The sequence below is a fragment of the Schistocerca serialis genome, chromosome 2 (assembly GCF_023864345.2).
Source record: "Schistocerca serialis cubense isolate TAMUIC-IGC-003099 chromosome 2, iqSchSeri2.2, whole genome shotgun sequence".
NCBI lineage: Eukaryota > Metazoa > Arthropoda > Insecta > Orthoptera > Acrididae > Schistocerca > Schistocerca serialis.
Window position 1 is genome coordinate 507,923,311 of NC_064639.1, and position 25,884 is coordinate 507,949,194.

At 44.4% G+C, this 25,884-nt stretch overlaps 1 protein-coding gene across 1 annotated transcript in view; it reads left to right on the forward strand.

Moving 5' to 3' along the window:
- LOC126456155 (uncharacterized) overlaps window positions 1–25,884 on the forward strand; it is a 157,032-nt gene that overhangs the window by 13,867 nt on the left and 117,281 nt on the right. The window contains exon 2 of the mRNA XM_050091909.1: window positions 20,051–20,167. Coding sequence (XP_049947866.1) covers window positions 20,051–20,167 — 117 coding nt within the window. The remainder of the gene's footprint in view (window positions 1–20,050; window positions 20,168–25,884) is intronic.

A 25,884-nucleotide genomic window follows, 5' to 3' on the forward strand; every position in this document is an offset into this window, starting at 1 on the left:
TCAAGCAGTCCGCTGCAAAAATCTGTTAGAAACGAACTGTAGAATGTATTCTCATCACATACACGTTCTTCTCCCCGCAAACCTCACCCCATCGTTCCGTATCGGAACCGGTTTTCATAACTGGGTACCACCTGGATGACCAGATTTGGGCTAATAAGGATCTGCTTGATAGGTTCCTGGGAATTACGCTGGATAATATTGTAAAAACCGCACAATATTTCAGCGAGACAACTGCCCGTCATCTTCAGGTGCTACTGTCGCGTCGCTGAGAAGCTCGCCAATTTATATGTTGGCTTTCTAGAACAGCGCAGGCGCCAGCGGGAGCATAACGTCATCGAAGATCAATCGTGGACGGCGTCGAATACCAGAGTCCTCTGCTGGAGAAACGGATCGCGGTTTGCGGAAGCGCGCCGCGGCGCGGGAAAATGCGGCCGGGAGCGACGGATCCGGCTCGCGCGCGCGAGGTGTTGGCGCGCGATTTAAGCATTAATGTTGGCAGCCCCGGGGTGTCATTCGCGAGGAGTAGGCTATGTGCGAGAACCGCGTTTCACTCTCTCCCTTCTCTCATCATCACGCAACACAAACGTAACACTACAATCCACAAACACACACACACACACACACACAAATACATAGATGTAGTATTACATATACTGTAATGGTGCTTGGGGTAGATAAATAAACGAAAAAACGCTTGCAACGAGCATTTGTGTGTATATGACGCTGTACCGTTCTCGAGCATTTGTAGCCTTCGAGAAAGTGTTTCCTCACGCTGCTGGTTCTTGGTGAAGTCTTTCCGGCTGCAACAAATGGTTCAATTGGCTCTGAGCACTATGGGACTTAACATCTATGGTCATCAGTCCCCTAGAACTTAGAACTACTTAAACCTAACTAACCTGAGGACATCACACACATCCATGCCCGAGGCAGGATTCAAACCTGCAACTGTAGCGGTCGCGCGGTTCCAGACTGTAGCGCCTAGAACCGCTCGGCCACCCCGGCCGACTCTGTAAATCTGTGAAATATTTAATAGAACAATATTAATTTTTTACTGATAAACTATTAGAGTTTGCCTGATTTACAAGCATTAGTCACATTTTTAATTAACAACTCAAAAAATAAGATAACCTAATGAATTTCTTATTCTGTGGAGTTTCGGATTTTCAGCCGGATGACGTCGACTTCTTTCCGCGATAGTTCGGCTGACAACCATTCAGCCATCGCCGGGTGTTTTACACTGGAGGTTGCCAGTTCACACGCCTAACTTTATACCAAAAATTGGCACGGAAACCTATGCGCAGAAGGCAGCCACTACAGGAGGGCCCTCTATCGCGTTCAGGTCACTCTTAGAATATTTCTCCATCTACAGCGGGCAGATGCATGCCTAATGTGGATACTGCATGAGTGTTCCCTTGCGGAAAAAGGGGCTCGCGGTATCAAAATTCACATGTCAAATTAATAAAATTAACTGTTGCTAGATATACACTCCTGGAAATTGAAATAAGAACACCGTGAATTCATTGTCCCAGGAAGGGGAAACTTTATTGACACATTCCTGTGGTCAGATACATCACATGATCACACTGACAGAACCACAGGCACATAGACACAGGCAACAGAGCATGCACAATGTCGGCACTAGTACAGTGTATATCCACCTTTCGCAGCAATGCAGGCTGCTATTCTCCCATGGAGACGATCGTAGAGATGCTGGATGTAGTCCTGTGGAACGGCTTGCCATGCCATTTCCACCTGGCGCCTCAGTTGGACCAGCGTTCGTGCTGGACGTGCAGACTGCGTGAGACAACGCTTCATCCAGTCCCAAACATGCTCAATGGGGGACAGATCCGGAGATCTTGCTGGCCAGGGTAGTTGACTTACACCTTCTAGAGCACGTTGGGTGGCACGGGATACATGCGGACGTGCATTGTCCTGTTGGAACAGCAAGTTCCCTTGCCGGTCTAGGAATGGTAGAACGATGGGTTCGATGACGGTTTGGATGTACCGTGCACTATTCAGTGTCCCCTCGACGATCACCAGTGGTGTACGGCCAGTGTAGGAGATCGCTCCCCACACCATGATGCCGTGTGTTGGCCCTGTGTGCCTCGGTCGTATGCAGTCCTGATTGTGGCGCTCACCTGCACGGCGCCAAACACGCATACGACCATCATTGGCACCAAGGCAGAAGCGACTCTCATCGCTGAAGACGACACGTCTCCATTCGTCCCTCCATTCACGCCTGTCGCGACACCACTGGAGGCGGGCTGCACGATGTTGGGGCGTGAGCGGAAGACGGCCTAACGGTGTGCGGGACCGTAGCCCAGCTTCATGGAGACGGTTGCGAATGGTCCTCGCCGATACCCCAGGAGCAACAGTGTCCCTAATTTGCTGGGAAGTGGCGGTGCGGTCCCCTACGGCACTGCGTAGGATCCTACGGTCTTGGCGTGCATCCGTGCGTCGCTGCGGTCCGGTCCCAGGTCGACGGGCACGTGCACCTTCCGCCGACCTCTGGCGACAACATCGATGTACTGTGGAGACCTCATGCCCCACGTGTTGAGCAATTCGGCGGTAAGTCCACCCGGCCTCCCGCATGCCCACTATACGCCCTCGCTCAAAGTCCGTCAACTGCACATACGGTTCACGTCCACGCTGTCGCGGCATGCTACCAGTGTTAAAGACTGCGATGGTGCTCCGTATGCCACGGCAAACTGGCTGACACTGACGGCGGCGGTGCACAAATGCTGCGCAGCTAGCGCCATTCGACGGCCAACACCGCGGTTCCTGGTGTGTCCGCTGTGCCGTGCGTGTGATCATTGCTTGTACAGCCCTCTCGCAGTGTCCGGAGCAAGTATGGTGGGTCTGACACACCGGTGTCAATGTGTTCTTTTTTCCATTTCCAGGAGTGTATTATTAGTTATAAAATGTTTACTTTCTGAAGATCGTAGAGAAATCACCGGTCCATCTTATCCAGTTGAAAACCGCCATCACAGTTAATGAGATCTTCCACCAAACGTATACCCACCGATTCTTTAATAACTGAATGGTAGAAGGGTCTCGTCGCGGCGAAGATTTCGTGGCAGAATAATCCACAGAATGTCCTGTCGAGATACAGCCCTCGGCTATGGCTGAGTTATTGGGCTGCGAAAGGCGACTGTGGCGACCATGTTCAAACACGTTTCCCGTACTGTGCGTGTTCTCTGACCAATGTAGGCCCTGCCACAATGGCACGGTATTCTGCAGATTCCATCCCTCAGCAATCCTAGATCGTCAGAATAATATCGTCCTTTGTCGAACCGAGAAGACCCCCAAGTCTTTGTAGGTGGCTCGAAGATTATTTTGACGTAATGTTTCTTTCGGATTCTCCCTAATTTCTATGGAATATTGCCGACATATAGGAGGAACGCCCTGGCCGTGAAGCCTTCCAACTTTTTACACCGGTACAGTTTCAAGAATCATGATTTTTGTATTGTTTGCTGCTTAGGGGAATGTAGGGTACAGCAGCCACTCTAAGGGAAATTGAATTTCACCATGGCATGGTTATTGGAAGAAGCTTTCACATTTTGAATCCACGTATTAAGGTGTCTCGCACTAAATATTTCAAGTGAAAAAGAAAATAATATGCAGGAACTATATACATTATCATGAGGGCTTGTATAGTGGCCACAAATTCCTACCCAGTGGGTGGAGGGGGAGCGGAGGGAGTGTGGGGGAAGGGTAATGTGGCCAAATCCACCGCTAGACTCTGGCATATTTGTTGTTCTGAATTTCGCACATATTTGCTAGTATCTGAAACGAAACGAAAATGCTGTAATACATTGTTTTCAATCGGTTTTTTGTTTTAGGCCAAATATAACAAAGTAGGTAGGGTTTTAAGTAATGCAAATTAATCAACTGAAAATCGTCACAAAAGTATAGAATGTCAGATGATAGCTTCGTATATAAAAGAATTTAGAAGTGAGCCTTATACGTAGTATTATTCACGATACATGGAAATAACTAACCCTTATTGGAATAAAACACATTGGTTACTTTTCCACACGCGTAGTGTGGTCACATATTCCGAGAGGACACTATGTTCGCATTTATGCGTCACGGAGAAAACTACTATACCGAAAGAAACAACAAGCAACTACATTTGTAGGCCAAAACATTGATGTGGCCAAAAAGTATTACTCTGTATATAAGCGAGGTAACAGGGAATAATATAAATGACTGATCTTACATCACACAACAGAAAATCAGAAAAATTTCTACTAAAAAATAACGGAACGAGCTTCCTGCATCGTACTCATTGACATCAATGATGGTTTATATAAGAACTAGTCTGATCATTTCTCGACAGGCAGCAGCACCGTTCACGCAAAAAAGGAGCAATGGCCACTTTTCCCTCCGTGACCATTTTTTCCCAACCTCCCCTTCATATTTGTAGGTGTGGTAAAATCCCCGTGCCTCAGTGTCGCAGAGCGGCGCTAGGGAAGGCAAGGCAAAATGGCGTAGTCCATTGCTAAGGTGGAGGTGGGGTGTGCAGTTTTATTTTGGCTTCTCTACAGCTCGGGTTCCCAAACTTTTCCTCTGATGCAACAGTCTGAGAAACCTGGTGATGTGATGGAACACCTTGTTTCTTTTGAAGGTTGATAAAATTTAAAAAAAAAGTCGGCCAGGTGCGAGTAGGGCACGCATTCTCAGCCATTTGTACAAACTGGGTTATCTTTCTAATGATAGAGCAGAGCAATCAATCGTCCATTTACTGCAGGTTTTATTCGGCAAATCTAGAATTCGGCTAGTGCCTAGCCATTATCAGAAAAAAAGTTCAAATGTGTGAGAAATCTTATGGGACTTAACTGCTAAGGTCATCAGTCCCTAAGCTTACACACTACTTAACCTAAATTATCCTAAGGACAAAAACACACACCCGTGCCCGAGGGAGGACTCGAACCTCCGCCGGGACCAGCCACACAGTCCATGACTGCAGCGCCTGAGACCGCTCGGCTAATACCGCGCGGCTAGCCATTATCAACGCACCATTTGATAGCATCAACCCATGTTCTAGTTCGTCAATCCCCTGTTGTTCGGGCGTCTGTCACAGTTCTTTCAAAATCAGATAATGGCTAGGCACTAGCCGAATACTAGATTTGCCGAATAAAACATGCAAGAGAAGGATGACTGATTGCTGTGCTCTATCATTTGAAAGTCACATCACATTCGTCGAGTGCACCCACGTTCCTAATGGAAGGTAACCTGATGAAACTGGATTATGTATACAGGGTGTTACAAAAAGGTACGGCCAAACTTTCAGGAAACATTCCTCACACACAAATAAAGAAAATATGTTATGTGGACGTGTCCGGAAACGCTTAATTTCCATGTTAGAGCTCATTTTAGTTTCGTCAGTATGTACTGTACGTCCTCGATTCACCGCCAGTTGGCCCAATTGAAGGAAGGTAATGTTGACTTCGGTGCTTGTGTTGACATGCGACTCATTGCTCTACAATACTAGCATCAAGCACATCAGTACGTAGCATCAACAGGTTAGTGTTCATCACGAACGTCGTTTTGCAGTCAGTGAAATGTGTACAAATGCGGAGTTGGCATATGCCCATTTGATGTATGGATTAACACGGGGCAATAGCCGTGGCGCAGTACGTATGTCTCGAGACAGATTTCCAGAAAGAAGGTGTCCCGACAGGAAGACGTTCGAAGCAATTGATCGGCGTCTTAGGGAGCACGGAACATTCCAGCCTATGACTCGCGACTGGGGAAGACCTAGAACGACGAGGACACCTGCAATGGACGAGGCAATTTTCGTGCAGTTGACGATAACCCTAATGTCAGCGTCAGAGAAGTTGCTGCTGTACAAGGTAACGTTGACCACGTCACTGTATGGAGAGTGCTACGGGAGAACCAGTTGTTTCCGTACCATGTACAGCGTGCGCAAGCACTATCAGCAGCTGATTGGCCTCCACGGGTACGCTTCTGCGAATGGTTCATCCGACAATGTGTCAATCCTCATTTCAGTGCAAATGTTCTCTTTACTGATGAGGCTTCATTGTAACGTGATCAAATTGTAAATTTTCACAATCAACATGTGTGGGCTGACGTGAATCCGCACGCAATTGTGCACTTACGTCATCAACACAGATTTTCTGTGAACGTTTGGGCAGGCATTGTTGGTGATGTCTTGATTGGGCCCCATGTTCTTCCACCTACGCTCAATGCAGCACGTTATCATGATTTCATACGGGATACTCTACCTGTGCTGCTAGAACATGTGACTTTACAAGTACGACACAACATGTCGTTTATGCACGATGGAGCTCCTGCACATTTCAGTCGAAGTGCTCGTATTTTGGACGCCTGTGATACAATACGCCATTCTCCAGGGCTGCATCAGCGCATCAGGGATTCCATGCGACGGAGGGTGGATGCATGTATCCTCGCTAACGTAGGACATTTTGAACATTTCCTGTAACAAAGTGTTTGAAGTCACGCTGGTACGTTCTGTTGCTGTGTGTTTCCATTCCATGATTAATGTGATTTGAAGAGAAGTAATAAAATGAGCTCTAACATGGAAAGTAAGCGTTTCCGGACACATTTCCACATGATATATTTTCTTTGTTTGTGTGTGAGGAATGTTTCCTGAAAGTTTGGCCGTACCTTTTTGTAACACCCTGTATAGGCATTTCATCCATCCCGGAATCAAGAACCTCGACGGGTTTTGCCTGTTATCGACAATGATACTGGCTAGATATCGGTTCCGGTTCCTAGACTTTCGAGGATGTATAAGGGGAGATAAAAAAATTTCTGTCTGAAAGCGTTGCTGCGGCGTGTATGCAATGTAGCGCGACTCCGATGCGTGTACATAAGCACCAACATGTAGGCAAGGGATTAGTGTGACATTCGCGTCTTTTCGACGTGAACTGTGGCGACGCTAATCCCAAATGCGTCTAAAAAGGACCAACATCCTGTTAGTCGTTTCTTGGCTGCCGAAGTACAAGCACCGATGGATATTTATCGGAGAAGTGAAGTGCAGTGAAGGTGATACGTGAGGGAAAACTGCGACAAGGGGTACTGATGCTTTATGATAACGTACGTTCCCATATCATAAGTGACGTAAAGTAAAATAATGCAAATTCAAGCGAGAGACCCTCGAGCATCTGCCCTATAGCCCTAATCTGCCCTATAGCCCTAATCTCTCCGCATGCGATTTCAACGCCTTCGGTCCCATAAGAAGAACGTGAAGGGTCGAGAATTCCCGTCGGACGAGGATGTGCAGCTGGCAGCTACGGAGTTCTTCGTGAGACAGGACAATGTGTTTTACCAAGCGGTTATGTTCATCCAGGTACGTCAGTGACATGACTGCCTCAATGTTCACGGCGATTTTGGCTGACTGGCGTACCGATTCCAGAGGTTGTCTTCAGGAGAAAAAGGGGTACATAGTGTTGCAACAAAAATTTTTGATCACTCGCCCAACTATATAAAATGTCTGTCAAACAACAAAGTGAGTGTTGAAATCAAACTGAGAAAGTTTCTCCTTGACAACCCCTTCAGTGCCTTAGAAGAATTTCTGTTATCGTAATGTGTAAAACGTGGTGGGTAGGACCTACTAACTAACATCAGTATGTCCTTTTTCTTTTGTAAAAAAACAAGACAAAACAAAACAAAACAATGGGAATGTTCATAATGTAACCAGATGTACAAATTTGCGATGTGAATCTAACATTAGTTATTCCACCTCCTTACGATCTATCGTGCAAAATGATGCATGGAACATAAAACTAACTAACTAATTAACTAACTAACTGTACAGACTTGGGACGGAGACTTTTTGATCGCTCCTTATAAGTTTGAAGTCGGATAACAAATGACAAAAGAAATATTTTTATCTAATATAATTAGGAATTAACAATTTCCTAATTTTTGTCCTTTAGCCGTACTGTGAAACCTTGCATCTTCCCAAGTTTCATGATCCTAAGTCAACCGCAAGTACGCCATAGGTTTTACCGAGTGAGTTAGCGAGGATCGAAATGTGTGACGTAAATGACCATATCTTTTGACTGCTTCACTCAGACGCTTAAGCTTTTACCGCCAAGGAGCCAGAAACTTTAGTAATATAAATTTCAACTTGATATGTTTGCTTGTGCCTGGGAAAAAGAGGCATCAACAGACGGACGGACAGACACTCGGATAAGAAATGACAAAAAGAATTTCGTTTGATATAATTGTAAATTTACAATTTTCCAATTTTTTCCCTATACTTTATTGTGCTGCTTGTGAAATTTCATGATTTTAGGACTACGGGACGTACCCTATATGTTTTGATGAGTGAGTTTGTGGGTATCAAAATGCGTGACGTAAATTATTATATCTTTTGATTTCATTGGCATGGAAGCTTCAATTTTTTGTACCTCAAAGGGACCGTAGACCTTAGTGTGTTGCATAAATTTCAACTCGATACGTCTACCAATTCGTGGGAAAAAGGGTTTTTAACAGTCGGACAGGCAGACCGACAGAGAGACACACAACAAAGTGATCCTATAACGGTGCTGTTTTAACCAACTGACGTAAGGAATCCTAAAAATTAGAAAACATGTTTTATTTCAGTGATTACTTCATTTTTAAATCATAACAAATAATATAGGTATCATAATAAAATTTAAACACATAATTAGAATCGTTAAATCTAAAAAAAGCGCCATGTTATTAATAGTTACTCATTTCCCGCGGAACACCAGTCCGCGGAAAACCTGCTCTACAGTCTGTAACGTTACCGTGGCGCGGACATTTCAATGTGGACTAAAGCTGCAGGCGCGTACCTGCAAGGAAACAAAAAATTAGTTGCATATTTCTGTTTTTTCGACGTTATTATTAAAATATTGCTTTCCAGTACCACAGTATACTTTTACATTTTAGTTTGCAGATGCCGTTTTCTAGGCATACCGTATGTTTTGACAGTGTATCATTTGCACTGTATTGACGAAATAGTCCTTTTATTTGTTCCGGCAAGAGATATAGGAAGTGAATGAGATCAGTGCGGCCGCGTGCCAAACTCTTTTATCCGATAACGCTTTGTCAACATTTACTGAGCTTCGGGAGGCAAAGTTGGACAATGGCTTGCCAGAACATAACGGACACCCTATCACCTAAGTCACACGCACTATCATGGAAAAGCGCCGTCAGGCTTTGTATTGCAGGCTGGTGTGTTCCGAAACAGTAAAGCTGGGTACTCATGGGCTGTATCTTAGAAGAACATGACAGAGTGCCGCTTCATGACAGCCTGGTGATTAATAGCACGTCTAGAGCTCCTGTGTCTTCCTAGAAAGTGCAAGGACATAAAAATACATCAACCAAAAACATTAAACTCTTTGCACCAGCTGTTATATAACGCAGGATCACGAAAGAAGGCGATACTCCTGCTGCCAGTGTCTCATCACAAGTTTATGGTTTATAGTTTATAGTTTACATTTCTGATCATCGAGCCCTGTGTGCGGACATTAGAAACGAATAATTATTTAAATAAAAATATTTATTTAACTTAATGTGTTTCATATCGGATTAAGAAGTGTAAATAATTACTCGTAGATCTATAGTTGGTTCTAAAAATCTCTGATCATAAATTTTTTATAGCTATGAAAATACTTATAAGATTTATAACGAAAAACATGGGGCGCATGCAATAGATATAATTACAGTGCAGCTACTCACGGAAGTCCAGTACGGGCTGTAATTATCGTGGGGCAACGAAACTTGGGTAGATTTACGCTGGAAAACAAATTAGTTCCAGTTGTGACCACCAGCCCCAACTCTGGCGCCGCTGTACACTGTATATAGGGTGAATCACTAACTACTCGTATCGCTGCTAGCCGAAAGTATGAGAGTAGCTGAAAACTTTGTGGGTCAAATGATGCATCACACAACGGGGATCATAACATGACGTTGGTTTCTTGTTACTAGGTGGGGTCGGACATATGAAGGTCAACTTTTTTTTTTTTTTTAATGAGATGCTATAGTTTGGCACTTATTTTCTGATAGCGGCTATCGAGACGACTCCAATAATATGTAACAGTAAGGTCTTTGAAGGTCACAAAGGTAGCATGAACGTCCATTTACAGAAGATGTTCGAAGTGATGACCATTGGTATCAATGCAGCGGTGTAATCTTCTTATCATGGATTGAGTAGTATTCCTTATCACTCTGGCACTTATCGAAGCACATTCTCTGACAATTCTGTCTCGTATATCGTGCAAATAGTAAATATTCGCCGAATATGGAGTATCCAACTAACGTGCCATTCAGATGTAAACACCATTCGACGATTTCGCAGTATAACTCTTATAGGAACGGTAAGACTAGTATCTTCGAATCAAGCGAATGTGAATGATGTATTCCTTTCGAAGAAAAAGTCGATATCCTTCTCATTTAAGGAGAAAGCGAACGAAATTCAGTGAGAGCTAGTGTCGTACATTTAAATGTGTGTATGATAAATAGAGAACAACTGGATCTCTAACGCTTCGGAAACATATCCGGCAAAGGAAATTTACTAGTGAGTTAACGGAAATTGGTACTCTTTCCACTGTGGTTCGAGTTCCTTGTCTTAGTTCGCGTCAAATCGCAAGGGAATCTGGCATGAGCCACAGTAGTGTTGTTCGTGTTCTGCATCGCCATAAATATCATCCTTACCATATCAGTCTCCACCAAGAATTAACTGGTGCAGATTGTATACTTCGCAGTGAATTCTGGCGACGGGCTCAACTTCAGATTCAGAGGGATGACACATTTATTAATTTGATTTTATTTACTGACGAGGCTACATTCACGAACCATGGAAATGTTAATTGCATAACACGCATTATTGGGCAACTGAAAATCCATGTTGGCTGCGGCAAGTTGCACACCAAAAACCGTGGTCGGTGAATGTATGGTGTAGGATTCTGGAGGACAGAATTACAGGCCCCTAGTTTATCGAAGGGAATTTTAATAGTACGAAGAAACGTTCAGTCTGTTATTGGAAAAAATACCTTTAGGAACAAGGAACAGACTGTGGTATCAACACACTTGGGGTTCCGGCCATTTTTCGCTGATGGCTAGAAATGAGTTGCTGAGACAATTCCCAGATAGTTGGATTGGATGCGGAGGAGATGTGTCGTGGCCGGCTCGTTCGCCAGACTTGACGCCTCTGGAATTTTTCTTGTGGGGATTCGTAAAAGACATTGTTTATAAAGACGTCTCACTACGCCTGAAGATATGCGAGAGAGAATTGTCAGAGCATGTGCTTCGATAAGTGCCGATGTGATAAGGAATACCACTCAATCCATAATAAGAAGATTGCAGCACTTGCATTGATACCAATGGTCATCACTTCGAACACCTTCTGTAAATAGATGTTCATGGCACCTTTGAGACCTTCGTTGACCTTCAAAGACCTTACTGTTACACATCATTGGATTCGTCTCGATATCCGCTATCAGAAAATAAGTACCAAACTATAGCATCCCATTAAAAAAAAAGTTGACCTTCATATCTATGAAGCGACTCCACCTAGCAACAAAAATCCAAAGTCATATTATGGCCCCCCTTCTCCCATGCAACTTCTGTCCCACAAACTTTTCAGCACCTATCATACTTTCGGAGTTATTCTAGGTGAAAATAGTTATTGACTCGCACTGTATAAAGAGACTATATAAAATCTCTCTACTTGTATGGCGGTATGACGTCCACGCTGTTATTTGTCAAGCCATAACGTCAGGGCTCGGTATGGTTATCAAGAGGAAAGGTCGTGCGCCGTTAGTGAAACTGTTTTATGTGAACGGCACCAATTACAGTGCAGCACTGAAAAAGTATCGATGACTGGATCGTCTGCGGAGAGGCCTGGAGTCATTAAACGGATTAAAGGAGACGATAATGAAATACGAAAACACGGCAGATCTTGATGTGGCACCTGAAAGAGGAATGCGTCCTGTACCAGTGAAAGTTATAACGAGGTTGCTGTTGCTGTAACTGACCATGCAGGACGCGCCCCGCGCAGTGCTAGTGCTCGTGCAGAGTAACGACAATTGTCCATCCCATGATCAACACTACTAGAAGTTTTGTGCTCTATTGTACACTGGTATCTAAACAAGTGCAGCAACTGAAACTTCAAGATCCGCAGAAACGTTCTGAATTTGCTCTTCGGTTACTGGTACGGATCGAAATTGATGACATGTGTTGTTGTTGTTGTGGTCTTCAGTCCTGAGACTGGTTTGATGCAGCTCTCCATGCTACTCTATCCTGTGCAATCTTCTTCATCTCCCAGTACCTACCGCAACCTACATCCTTCTGAATGTGCTTAGTGTATTCATCTCTTGGTCTCCCTCTACGATTTTTACCCTCCACGCTGCCCTCCAATACTAAATTGGTGATCCCTTGATGCCTCAGAACATGTCCTACCAACCGATCCCTTCTTCTAGTCAAGTTGTGCCACAAACTTCTCTTCTCCCCAATCCTATTCAATACTTCCTCATTAGTTATGTGATCTACCCGTCTAATCTTTAGCATTCTTCTGTAGCACCACATTTCAAAAGCTTCTATTCTCTTCTTGTCCAAACTATTTATCGTCCACGTTTCACTTCCATACATGGCTACACTCCATACAAATACTTTCAAAAACGACTTCCTGACACTTAAATCAATACCCGATGTTAACAAATTTCTCTTCTTCAGAAACGCTTTCCTTGCCATTGCCAGTCTACATTTTATATCCTCTCTACTTCGACCATCATCAGTTATTTTGCTCCCCAAATAGCAAAACTCCTTTACTACTTTAAGTGTCTCATTTCCTAATCTAATTCCCTCAGCATCACCCGACTCAACTCGATTACATTCCATTATCCTCGTTTTGCTCTTGTTGATGTTCATTTTATATCCTCCTTTCAATACACTATCCATTCCGTTCAACTGCTCTTCCAAGTCCTTTGCTGTTTCTGACAGAATTACAATGTCATCGGCGAACCTCAAAGTTTTTATTTCTTCTCCATGGATTGTAATACCTACTCCGAATTTTTCTTTTGTTTCCTTTACTGCTTGCTCAATATACAGATTGAATAACATCGGGGAGAGGCTACAACCCTGTCTCACTCCCTTCCCAACCACTGCTTCCCTTTGATGTCCCTCGACTTTTATAACTGCCATCTGGTTTCTGTACAAATTGTGAATTGCCTTTCGCTCCCTGTATTTTACCCCTGCTACCTTCAGAATTTGAAAGAGAGTATTCCAGTCAACATTATCAAAAGCTTTCTCTAAGTCTACTAATCCTAGAAACGTAGGTTTGCCCTTCCTTAATCTAGCTTCTAAGATAAGTCGTAAGGTTAGTATTGCCTCACGTGTTCCAACATTTCCACGGAATCCAAACTGATCTTCCCCGAGGTCGGCTTCTACTAGTTTTTCCATTCGTCTGTAAAGAATTCGCGTTAGTATTTTGCAGCTGTGACTTATTGATCTGGTAGTTCAGTAATTTTCACATCTGTCAACACCTGCTTTCTTTGGGATTGGAATTATTATAATCTTCTTGAAGTCTGAGGGTATTTCGACTGTTTCATACATCTTGCTCACCAGATGGTAGAGTTTTGTCAGGACTGGCTCTCCCAAGGCCGTCAGTAGTTCTAATGGAATGTTGTCTACTCCGGGGGCCTTGTTTCGACTCAGGTCTTTCAGTGCTCTGTCAAACTCTTCACGCAGTATCGTATCTCCCATTTCATCTTCATCTACCTCCTCTTCCATTTCCATAATATTGTCCTCAAGTACATCGCCCTTGTATAGACCCTCTATATACTCCTTCCACCTTTCTGCTTTCCCTTCTTTGCTTAGAACTGGGTTTCCATCTAAGCTCTTGATGTTCATGCAAGTGGTTCTCTTATCTGCAAAGGTCTCTTTAATTTTCCTGTAGGCAGCATCTATCTTACCGCTCATGAGATAAGCCTCTACATCCTTACATTTGTCCTCCAGCCATCCCTGCTTAGCAACTTTGCACTTCCTGTCGATCTCATTTTTGAGACGTTTGTATTCCTTTTTGCCTGCTTCATTTACTGCATTTTTATATTTTCTCCTTTCATCAATTAAATTCAATATATCTTCTGTTACCCAAGGATTTCTACTAGCCCTCTTCTTTTTACCTACTTGATCCTCTGCTGCCTTCACTACTTCATCCCTCAGAGCTACCCATTCTTCTTCAACTGTATTTCTTTCCCCCATTCCTGTCAATTGTTCCCTTATGCTCTCCCTGAAACTCTGTACAACCTCTGGTTTAGTCAGTTTATCCAGGTCCCATCTCCTTAAATTCCCACCTTTTTGCAGTTTCTTCAGTTTTAATCTACAGATCATAACCAATAGATTGTGGTCAGAGTCCACATCTGCTCCTGGAAATGTCTTACAATTTAAAACCTGGTTCCTAAATCTCTGTCTTACCATCATATAATCTATCTGATACCTTTTAGTATCTCCAGGATTCTTCCATGTATACAACCTTCTTTTATGAAACTTGAACCAAGTGTTAGCTATGATTAACTTACGCTCTGTGCAAAATTCTACCAGGCGGCTTCCTCTTTCATTTCTTAGCCCCAATCAATATTTACCTACTAAATTTCCTTCTCTCCCTTTTCCTACTACCGAATTCCAGTCACCCATGACTATTAAATTTTCGTCACCCTTCACTATCTGAATAATTTCTTTTATTTCATCATACATTTCTTCAATTTCTTCGTCATCTGCAGAGCTAGTTGGCATATAAACTTGTACTACTGTAGAAGGCTTGGGCTTCGTATCTATCTTGGCCACAATAATGCGTTCACTATGCTGTTTGTAGTAGCTTACCCGCATTCCTATTTTCCTATTCATTATTAAACCTACTCCTGCATTACCCCTATTTGATTTTGTGTTTATAACGCTGCAGTCACCTGACCAGAAGTCTTGTTCCTCCTGCCACCGAACTTCACTAATTCTCACTATATCTAACTTTAACCTATCCATTTCCCTTTTTAAATTTTCTAACCTACCTGCCCGATTAAGGGATCTGACATTCCACGCTCCGATCCGTAGAACGCCAGTTTTCTTTCTCCTGATAACGACATCCTCTTGAGTAGTCCCCGCCCGGAGATCCGAATGGGGGACTATTTTACCTCCGGAATATTTAACCCAAGAGGACGCCATCATCATTTAACCATACAGTAAAGCTGCATGCCCTCGGGAAAAATTACGGCCGTAGTTTCCCCTTGCTTTCAGCCGTTCGCAGTACCAGCACAGCAAGGCCGATTTGGTTAGTATTACAAGGCCAGATGAGTCAATCATCCAGACTGTTGCCCTTGCAGCTACTGAAAAGGCTGCTGCCCCTCTTCAGGAACCACACGTTTGCCTGGCCTATCAACAGATACCCCTCCGTTCTGGTTGCACCTACGGTACGGCTATCTGTATCACTGAGCCACGCAAGGCTCCCCACCAACGGCAAGGTCCATGGTACATGTGGCTGGACAATATTCTATCGAGTGACGAGGCACATTTTGCTCTACAGGACGCAGTGAATAAACAGAACTGCCTAATTTTGGGTACTGTTATACCGAATGTTGTGCACGAGAAGCTATTTCACTCAACGTATACGACTGTGTGGTGTGAATTCACAAGCACCTTTACTTTCGGGCCATTTATCTTGGAAGAGAATACACTAAGAAGATCTGTCGGATGTACCGTGACGTCTGCACATTATCGAGACCTCCTTGTACAGCACGTGATTCCTGCTTTGCACTGCAACTGTGTGGAAACCGCTGTTTCCATGCAATGTGGGTAACACCTCATATCGCTCTCCCAACGAAAGATCTGCTTAATGCAACCTGCCACGAACGTGTTATCTCGAAAGTTTTTCCAGATGAGTGACTTTCAAGACTACGTGATCTTCATCCATGTGACTTTCGGCTATGGGGATATCTGAGAGAATGTGTTTATTAGGGAAACGTTAGGTCTTTACCTGATCTGAAAGCAGGAACACGTTGCTCAGATTCCACCGGAACTGCAGTAAGCAACTGTTGATGACGTCGCTTTACGGCTGAAGCACGTCTCCGGTGCTCATAATGAACGAATTGTGTAAGCGGCGGTTTATAATAATATCAACATTATTCTTTTCTCAGTTTCTAGAATGAATTTTTGATTCGAGTTCGAGTCTCGGTCCAGCACACAGTTTTAATCTTCCAGGAAATTTCATTCTAGAAACATCCCCCAGGCTGTGGCTAAGCCATGTCTCCGCAATATCCTTTCTTCCAGGAGTGCTAGTGCTGCAAGTTTCGCAGGAGAGCTTCTGTGAAGTGTGGAAGGTAGGAGACGAGATACTGGCGGAATTAAAGCTGTGAGGAAGGGGCGTGAGTCGTGCTTGCGTAGCTCAGTTGGTAGAGCACTTGTCCGCGAAAGGCAACGGTCCCGAGTTCGAGTCTCAGTCCAGCACACAGTTTTAATCTGCCAGGAAGTTTCATATCAGCGCACACTCCGCTGTAGAGTGAAAATTTCATTCTAGAAACATCCTCCAGGCTGTGGCTAAGCCATGTCTCCGCAATATCCTTTCTTCCAGGAGTGCTAGGTCTGCAAGGTTCGCAGGAGAGCATCTGTGAAGTTTGGAAGGTAGGAGACGAGGTACTGGCGGAATTAAAGCTGTGAAGACGGGGCGTGAGTCGTGCTTGGATTGCTCAGTTGGTAGAGCACTTGCCCGCGAAAGGCAAAGGTCCCGAGTTCGAGTCTCGGTCCAGCACACAGTTTTAATCTGCCAGGAAGTTTGTTTTCTCAGTTGTTTGACCTATTCCACCCACGTGCCGTTCCTAATCCATTACATATGAAAAGAATTCTATAGGTCTCTCTTGCATTCACAGCGCGCGATTTGCATCTGGTGGCCAAAACTGGGACTAATTTTATTTTTACAGCCTAAATCGGTTCCACATTAATGCGTTAGACTGTCCACCAACTTTCGCTGCCGTACGAAAATTACAGCCTACACTGAACATCTTTGAGTAGTTGCACTTTAATTATAAGCAGCTGGTAGCCAGAAGGTGGACTAATGATGCATCTGTTATGTAGAGCATGCGCCCCAAGTTTTTCGTTATACATCTTACAAGTATTTTTTATAGCTATTAAAAATTCACAATCATAAATTTTCAGTATTACCTGTATGGTTTTAAGAGGCTGTATAGGGGATAGGAGAAATTACTTTATACTTTGTACCCCGAACCAAAAATCTGTTACATCAAAAATTTATTCTCATGTAAATAATTACTTTACTTTTTAGTCCTGTGTGTGTGTGTGTGAAATGTTTTAATCGATTTGAAACACCTTGATGAGATTAGAACAGAAATGTGTGGTAAATTTCGGGTTTATATCAGTTTCTCTCCATCTGAATCAACCAGTATATTGCCTCCTACGTATATCCCACGAAAAGACCGTGACAGTAAACATTAAAGATATTCGAACGCACACGAAGGCTTACCAGCAACCGTTCTTTCTGTAAATCATTCGCGACTGGAACGGGAAAAGGAGAAATGGCAGTGGCACACAGTGTACCCTTCGCCACTTGTCAGACAAGGAAGCGAGTTAATAATTCCTTGGCCCCCAGTTCTGAACTGTGTTGAGCGTTTCAAGTCTGCAGCTCTACGAGAAACGACAGTGGTAAATAAAGTAACCTGCACCACAAACCACACAAGAAAACGAGTTAATATTGCAGTGTCATCCAGTTCTGAGCTATGTTGAAAGTTTCAGATCTCTCGTTCATCGGGAAAGCAGTTTAAAATTAGTACCGAACAGATAGGCAGACAAACAAGAAGCGACATAATAAAAACATTTTAAAATGGATGATGGTCGACAAGTGGGAACTAGAGAATAAAACATGCAGCGCAGTGAAAACGTAATAATCACGACACTGAAAAGCGTGGCGTACTGTAAGTGGAGGACAGGAAATACGCTCATGAGAAAATTTAATTAGAGGGACATAACTATGAGGAGTGTTCAGATGAACAGGGACGAAACGTCGTTAACAAACAAACCGGTTGAAATTTGCGTGTTTCGCTTTGGGATAACATAGGGACACATCTACGCAATGGAAGCATGCGCCGTCACCTTCCCCTAAAAATTAAAAGCTGTACCCTCAGCGGGCAAGGAAATTCTCGTCACCTTTTTGGACGTCCGAAGTCCGAGTCTCATAAATTTCATAGAACACGGAAAAAACCGTTGACAGTGACGTGTACCGTGAGACACTCCGTAGACAGTGCAAGTCCGTCAAGAGTAAACGGCTTGGGCTGCTCACGGACGGAGAGATACTGCTCCACGATAGCGGGCGTCCATACGTCTCCAAGTTCACACGAAGTGTAATGCCCAAGTTCAAGTGGGAGCAGCTAGAGCATCTGTCCTACAGCCCAGACATGTCGACCTGCGACTTCCGTGTGTTTGGTCCGATAAAAAAAAATCAAAGGGAAGCGCTTCAGCTCGGACGACGAACTGAAGGACACAGTGGAAGACTGGCTCCTGTCACAGCCACAGGGATTCTGGGAACAGGGAACTCTTCGGCTCGTGAAACAGTGGGATAGTTGTGCTGAGGTCTCTGATGATTACTATTGAATAAAGACTACAATTATACACATAGTGTTATTTCGTACTTTTTGTTTTGAACACCTCTGACGTTAGCACGTAGCAAACTGTTTCGCCGTGATCACGAGGGCGACGCAGAGTTGTATGGACTGCACGATATGTCGAAAACGATATGCCGTCATCCTGATGCATGGCTACTCAAATGCCGTGGTTACTTGTTCCAAGACACGCAATCTTGCCCCAACGCGTTCCAGGCGTGCTCAACAGGATTGAATCAGGTGCCCTGGAGGATCACACAAGCACTCTCATGTCTATGGAGGCTTACTGAAATAAGTCAGATGGGGAGAGATGGGGTGCCACGTTGTCGTCTAAAGTTCGCTAGCGGGATGTTGTAGAGAACCAATCGTATACATACGACAGGGCAATATGTTTTCTTATCGTTCTTGAGCAAAAGCCTTTATTAGATGTATCATCGCCCTATTTCAGCCCATGTAAGTATCTCACACATGATTACCTCCATCTCTTGTATGAATGGCACCGTCATGGCAATTCGATGCCTCGTCTCTTTTGATTCCCGACGTAGTGCCATCGGCGTGTACCAACATGTACCAGACCGGGCGACATCTTTCCATGCTTCACAGTTCTTATGGTTTCGCATCTCCTTTTGGATCATCAGTCCTCTGACTGGTTTGGTGCCGCCCATTCATAAACCACATTTCTGTGGATGCACTGCATGTGTCCATTATACAACGGTTTCCATTGCCTTGTGCATCCTCATCTCCATTGCCTTGTGCATCCTCATCTCGTTGATCATCGCTGATTCTTCAGCCTTTGTGTGAAGTTTCCCACCCTAAGGGCAGGAATGTCCCTTAAACCTCTATCCGCTGCTCCGCCCTCTTTGTTAAGACCATACGCAGAATGATGGTCTCTTTACATTGGAAGTCGTCGGCTGCCAACTCTTATGATGTTTATTCACAGTATCAGTAGTGACTGGGATCGAACCAGGGACCCAGGACGTTTCGATTGGTAGTCAGTGACGTTAGGCCTAGGTTTCGGTCCCCACACCCCTGCAACGCCATACCGAGGTGATCCCACGTCCATGGCAGAACTGCAAAATCTGCTCCCCTTCCTCTCAGGTATAACTGTCTTTTTGCTATTTCTCGTGGCGAAGTTTTAGTAACTTTTATGATTTTGTAGAAATGAAACATAACTGAGAAATAATACTTAAATTGCGGACAACCAGTTAAAGGCATTATTATATCAAGAAATTACAAATCACATAAACTTTCCAAAACATTGAAACTACAACAAAATCGGCCTACGGTCAAATTGTTCGCGGAGGCAGTACGGCGCAGACGATTCGGCAGAGAGGCCATTCGCCGGCGTTTATCAACGGGCAGCGGTGACCCGGGTCAGCGCGGCCGCCAGCTCTGACGCTCGTAACGCAGCGCACCGAGTAGTGGTGTGGCAGGTCTGGTGCCTGGTGGTGATGAGGACGCGCTGCCCCGCGAGGCGATGTCCGCGCTGCGCCGCCGGCGCGGCCCCGAAACACAGCGCCTGCTGCCGCCGCCTCCCTCCGCAACAGCAGGTCTGTAGCTCCTCCCTTATTCCACCTCAAGTGCATGTTCACTTACCCCTTATTCCGACCATATACAGGGTGTTACAAAAAAGGTACGGCCAAACTTTCAGGAAACATTCCTCACACACAAATAAAGAAAAGATGTTATGTGGACGTGTCCGGAAACGCTTAATTTCCATGTTAGAGCTCAATTTAGTTTCGTCAGTATGTACTGTACTTCCTCGATTCACCGCCAGTTGGCCCAATTGAAGGAAGGTAATGTTGACTTCGGTGCTTGTGTTGACATGCGACTCGTTGCTCTACAATACTAGCATCAAGCACATCAGTACGTAGCATCAACAGGTTAGTGTTCATCACGAACGTCGTTTTGCAGTCAGTGCAATGTGTACAAATGCGGAGTTGGCAGATGCCCATTTGATGTATGGATTAGCACGGGGCAATAGGCGTGGCGCGGTACGTTTGTATCGAGACAGATTTCCAGGACGAAGGTGTCCCGACAGGAAGACGTTCGAAGCAATTGATCGGCGTCTTAGGGAGCACGGAACATTCAAGCGTATGACTCGCGACTGGGGACACCTGCAATGGACGAGGCAATTTTCGTGCAGTTGACGATAACCCTAATGTCAGCGTCAGAGAAGTTGCTGCTGTACAAGGTAACGTTGACCACGTCACTGTATGGAGAGTGCTACGGGAGAACCATTTGTTTCCGTACCATGTACAACGTGTGCAGGCACTATCAGCAGCTGATTGGCCTCCACGGGTACACTTCTGCGAATGGTTCATCCAACAATGTGTCAATCCTCATTTCAGTACAAATGTTCTCTTTACGGATGAGGCTTCATTGTAACGTGATCAAATTGTAAATTTTCACAATCAACATGTGTGGGCTGACGAGAATCCGCACGCAATTGTGCACTTACGTCATCAACACAGATTTTCTGTGAACGTTTGGGCAGGCATTGTTGATGATGTCTTGATTGGGCCCCATGTTCTTCCACCTACGCTCAATGCAGCACGTTATCCTGATTTCATACGGGATACTCTACCTGTGCTGCTAGAACATGTGCCTTTACAAGTACGACACAACATGTCGTTTATGCACGATGGAGCTTCTGCACATTTCAGTCGAAGTGTTCGTACGCTTCTCAACAACAGATTCGGTGACCGATGGATTGGTAGAGGCGGACCAATTCCATGGCCTCCACGCTCTCCTGACTTCAACCCTGTTGATTTTCATTTATGGGGGCAGTTGAAAGCTCTTGTCTACGCAACCCCGGTACCAAATATAGAGACTCTTCGTGCTCGTATTGTGGACGGCTGTGATACAATACGCCATTCTCCAGTGCTGCATCAGCGCATCAGGGATTCCATGCGACGGACGGTGGATGCATGTATCCTCGCTGACGGAGGACATTTTGAACATTTCCTGTAACAAAGTGTCTGAAGTCACGCTGGTACGTTCTGTTGCTGTATGTTTCCATTCCATGATTAATGTGATTTGAAGAGAAGTAATAAAATGAGCTCTAACATGGAAAGTAAGCGTTTCCGGACACATGTCCACATAACATATTTTCTTTGTTTGTGTGTGAGGAATGTTTCCTGAAAGTTTGGCCGTACCTTTTTGTCACATCCTGTATACATCAGATTTTGATACGCATAAAACAAAACGCGCTAACGGAAAAAATCGGGATACCAATAAAAAGTAATTAATCTAGAGCAACATAGTTTCTGGAATACGTTCGTCTGGATAACATATTTAAATGATTAACACTGCACCATCACAGGGTAATGTAAAAGCGAGATGATGATGAAGTCCCATACTCCATAACAGAGCGTAGGGGACGATGCGGGAGACCCGCACCCCTGTACAAGACAAGGTCCTACTGGTTTGCCGTTGCCTTCCTCCGACCGTAATTTGGATGAAAGATGATGATGAAGACGACACAACAACACGCAGTCATCTCGAGGCAGGTGAAAATCCCTGACCCCGCTGGGAATCGAACCCGGGACCCCGTTCTCGGTAAGCGAGAACGCTACCGGGAGACCACGAGTTGCAGACAGAAAGCGAGATAAGCCATTGCAAATGTGAAATTCTGGTGAATTAATAACCGGTGTAACCGACAGAATGTTCAATGCAAGCATACAAATGTGCAATCATTGTGTTCTACATGTGCTGTACGTTTGTTTGTGGGCTGGCGTTCCAAGCTTGTTGCACTTGGTCGGCCAGTAGAGGGACGCCTAATGCTGTTAGTGGATGATGCAGGAGTGTCGACCCGTGATGTCCCACATGTGCGCGATTAGAGACAGATCTGGTGATTGAGCATTCCAACGCAACATATCTGTAGAAGATGTTGCGTTACAACACCGGTATATGGGCGAGCGTTGTTCTGTTGAAAAACTTCCTTGGCAAGCTGTTCATGAATGGTAGCACAACAGGTCCAATCACCAAACTGGCGTACAGGTTTGCAGTCGGGATGCATGCGATAACCACGAGAGTGCTCGCTCTTGCTCTCATACGAAATCGCATCCCAGACAGTAACGCCAGGTGTAGGTCCAGGGTGTCTAATACGCATACAGGCCTCCTTCTAACCAACACACGGACATCATTAGCACCGAGGTAGAACCAGCTTTCATCACAAAAAACAACAGCCCGCCAACCTGTCCTCCAATGGTCTCTCGCTTGACACTATTGAAGTCGCAAATGGTGCTGGTTTGAGGTCAGTGGAATGCACGCTACAGGGCATCTGGCTCGGAGCTGTTCTTGAAGTAACCGACTTGTAAGAGTTCGTTGTCACTGCGGTGTCAACTGCTGCTCAAATTACTGCAGTAGATGCTGTGTAATGCGTCGAAGCCGTACGACGAATACGATGGTCATTCCTCCCGGTAGTGTCACGTGGCCGTCCGTAGCCCGGTCATCTTCCAACCGTACAGTCTAGTGACCACCGCTCAAATGGCTCTGAGCACTATGGGACTTAACAGCGGAGGTCATCAGTCCCCTAGAACTTAGAACTACTTAAACCTAACTAACTTAAGGACATCATACACATCCACATCCATACACATCCATTCGAACCTGCGACCGCAGCGGTCGCGCGGTTCCAGACTGAAGCGCCTAGAACCGCTCGGCCACTCCGGCCGGCAGTGACCACCGCTGCCAGCAGTCATGTATAGGGGCTACATTCCTGCCAAGTCATTCTGCAGTATCGCAGAAGAAACATCCATCTCGTCGTAGCTCTACTACACGACCTCGTTCAAACTTAGTGAGATGCTGATTACGGCGTCTTTATCGCTTTTAAAGGCATTCTTGAAAAACATCAACTGCCCACCTTCAGTATCAAAGGTGACTAACGCGCACGACTCCTACAGCGTGTGTTTAAAGTGAACCTTATTTGCATCCTCGTAGTAATGATACTAGTTCCGCTCTTATGCGATTGCCACGAAATGTGAATGACATCATCTTTCAGATATAGAAATACGCTTACCAACTTTCGTTTACGTCTAACGACACCTTTTTGGTGTTGCTATTTATTTTCTATTTGCTATAGAAATTAAAACAACGTCTTTTAAGTGGCACTAGTTGTCTAAAGCGAGACTTTTTTGCCTCCTGCTACGATTGAAATACATCAGTCGCTTCAGAGAGCTTTCCTAAGAAAATGTCAAAATGAACTACTGTTCTCCTATCAGGCTTTCCAAAATTGAATGATGAAATCAATCCGCTACGAAATCTATTGCGAATAAGAGGTGGTTCAGACTTGCAATACTTATTGGCAAAGCTGGAAATGATTTCAAGAAGAGAAACCAAATACGAGAACTTTAAGCACACGGAAAAAACAGTAAAAATAAATATGGGTTGAGGGCTGAATATGAAAAGGGAGAGATAATTTGAAGCAATTTTCTGCGAGGGCAAAAAAGTCTGTTATGTTACATCAGTGAACAACTTTTACTACGAAGAATGTAGGTTTTGACGAACAAAGCAGTTTTCCTGTGAAGAAATATGTTTCAAATAGAGCGATCGATTGATCGCAATCGATTTCCGTTCCATAAAAGCACTGCTAGATTGATAGAATTATGTTACAGGTTCACCTGAGATCTCAAAAAAGGGATTGTGTAAGAAGTATTTGGAGAGAAACATGACGTGGCCTAACAACACACCTTCAGAACATTTTATTGTTAAATGCGTATACGAATAATTTTCAAAGGTATTCTCTCTCGCACGAAATAGTAGTAGCAGTTTTATTCATCCGTGGTCCAATTTTACAGGAATGATGGACATTTTATGGATTCGAACCTACGGCCGTACCATTCGCGCGGTTCCCGACTGAAGCGCCTAAAACCGCTCGGCCACCGCGGCCGGCACCTAATTGCACCCCATTGTTCGGAATTTTTGCGTGAGCAAAGCAAATCGCTTAGAAGCGGTACTCGTCATTTATGTGGCCTACCGGCGCTGCATGATTATACGACCTTCACGGGCACAGGCAATTTGTCAGCAAGTACTTAACAAGAATCAGTAAATATTTACTGGCACCGTTTCACAAAAGGTTACGTCAGGAAGCCGGATCAACAAGTGTTTTCTGTTCAACGCCGAGCGCTGCTGTTTGCTCGTTTCTCAAGCTTCACTTGACTGGATGTACCGGTTACGCCAAGCGTTAACAGTTTTTTTATTCGCCTTTGCAGTCGTTCCTCATGGAGATAATGACAAACAAAGATACAGAAATCATCGTGTTCAGGAAACCTGACCAATTTTCCTCTAAATCTGTCATGGAAATGGAGCGGGGAACATTAGTATGACGTTGGAGCGGAGATCATATGTTTTACGACTTGTCCTAACTTTCTGTCCTCTCTCATTAGCATAAACAAATGACTTGATATAATAGCACAGTCAATTATGTACTTGTTATTCATAACGGGATCTCAGTCTAAACGTGGAATACCTACTACGTTATGGCCTTAGATATATCATAAAAAGAGAACGCCTAGGTTGGACAGGGACACAAAGATATACTTCGGCTAACTCCGTCAGCAGTGAATGGTGGCAGCCACTGATTCTAGTTACTCTGCAGAAGGGAAGGCTGTAATAGCCTGACAACTAGGAAAGAGTGTCTAAAAAATGGCGAGACAAGCCGGATGTTCACGTGGTGCACTGCTGAAAGCAAACAACTAGACCTTGAAACTCTAGCAGGCGACAACATGCTGTGAGTCAACACTTTTTCAAAGAATGTTCATATCGGATACTTGTTCAGACTGTAGAGTAGAGTAGGTGGCTATCTGTGTCACAGCAGACACGGACATATAAAGAAGGGGAAAGCACATGCTTTCAAAACTGACGGTTTATTGCACGCTGCTGGAAATTTATTTATTTATATTGATTTATTTATTTAACCTGATCTAATTAGGGCCATCAGGTAGTCTTTCACATCGGACCAAGATTTCATACATACGGTACCTTTTTACATTATAGTTATCTAAACATTAACAATTTCAGTATGACAAATAGTATTAAAATGATTTGAGTGGCTGTAGATTCAATGTGAGTAAATAGTACTGACTATGAACTAATAAAGTGAATACTGGCAGTACTTCTACATCTGCTGCTGCAGCCCTGCTGCCACTAATAATAACTATAACAACAACAATAGTGGCAGATATAAACATAATTTATAGGTGGCCAAAAAAGATGTTTTCTGATATAGCGAGTTCTGGGGAAAGGAAATGTAAGGAAACTGCAC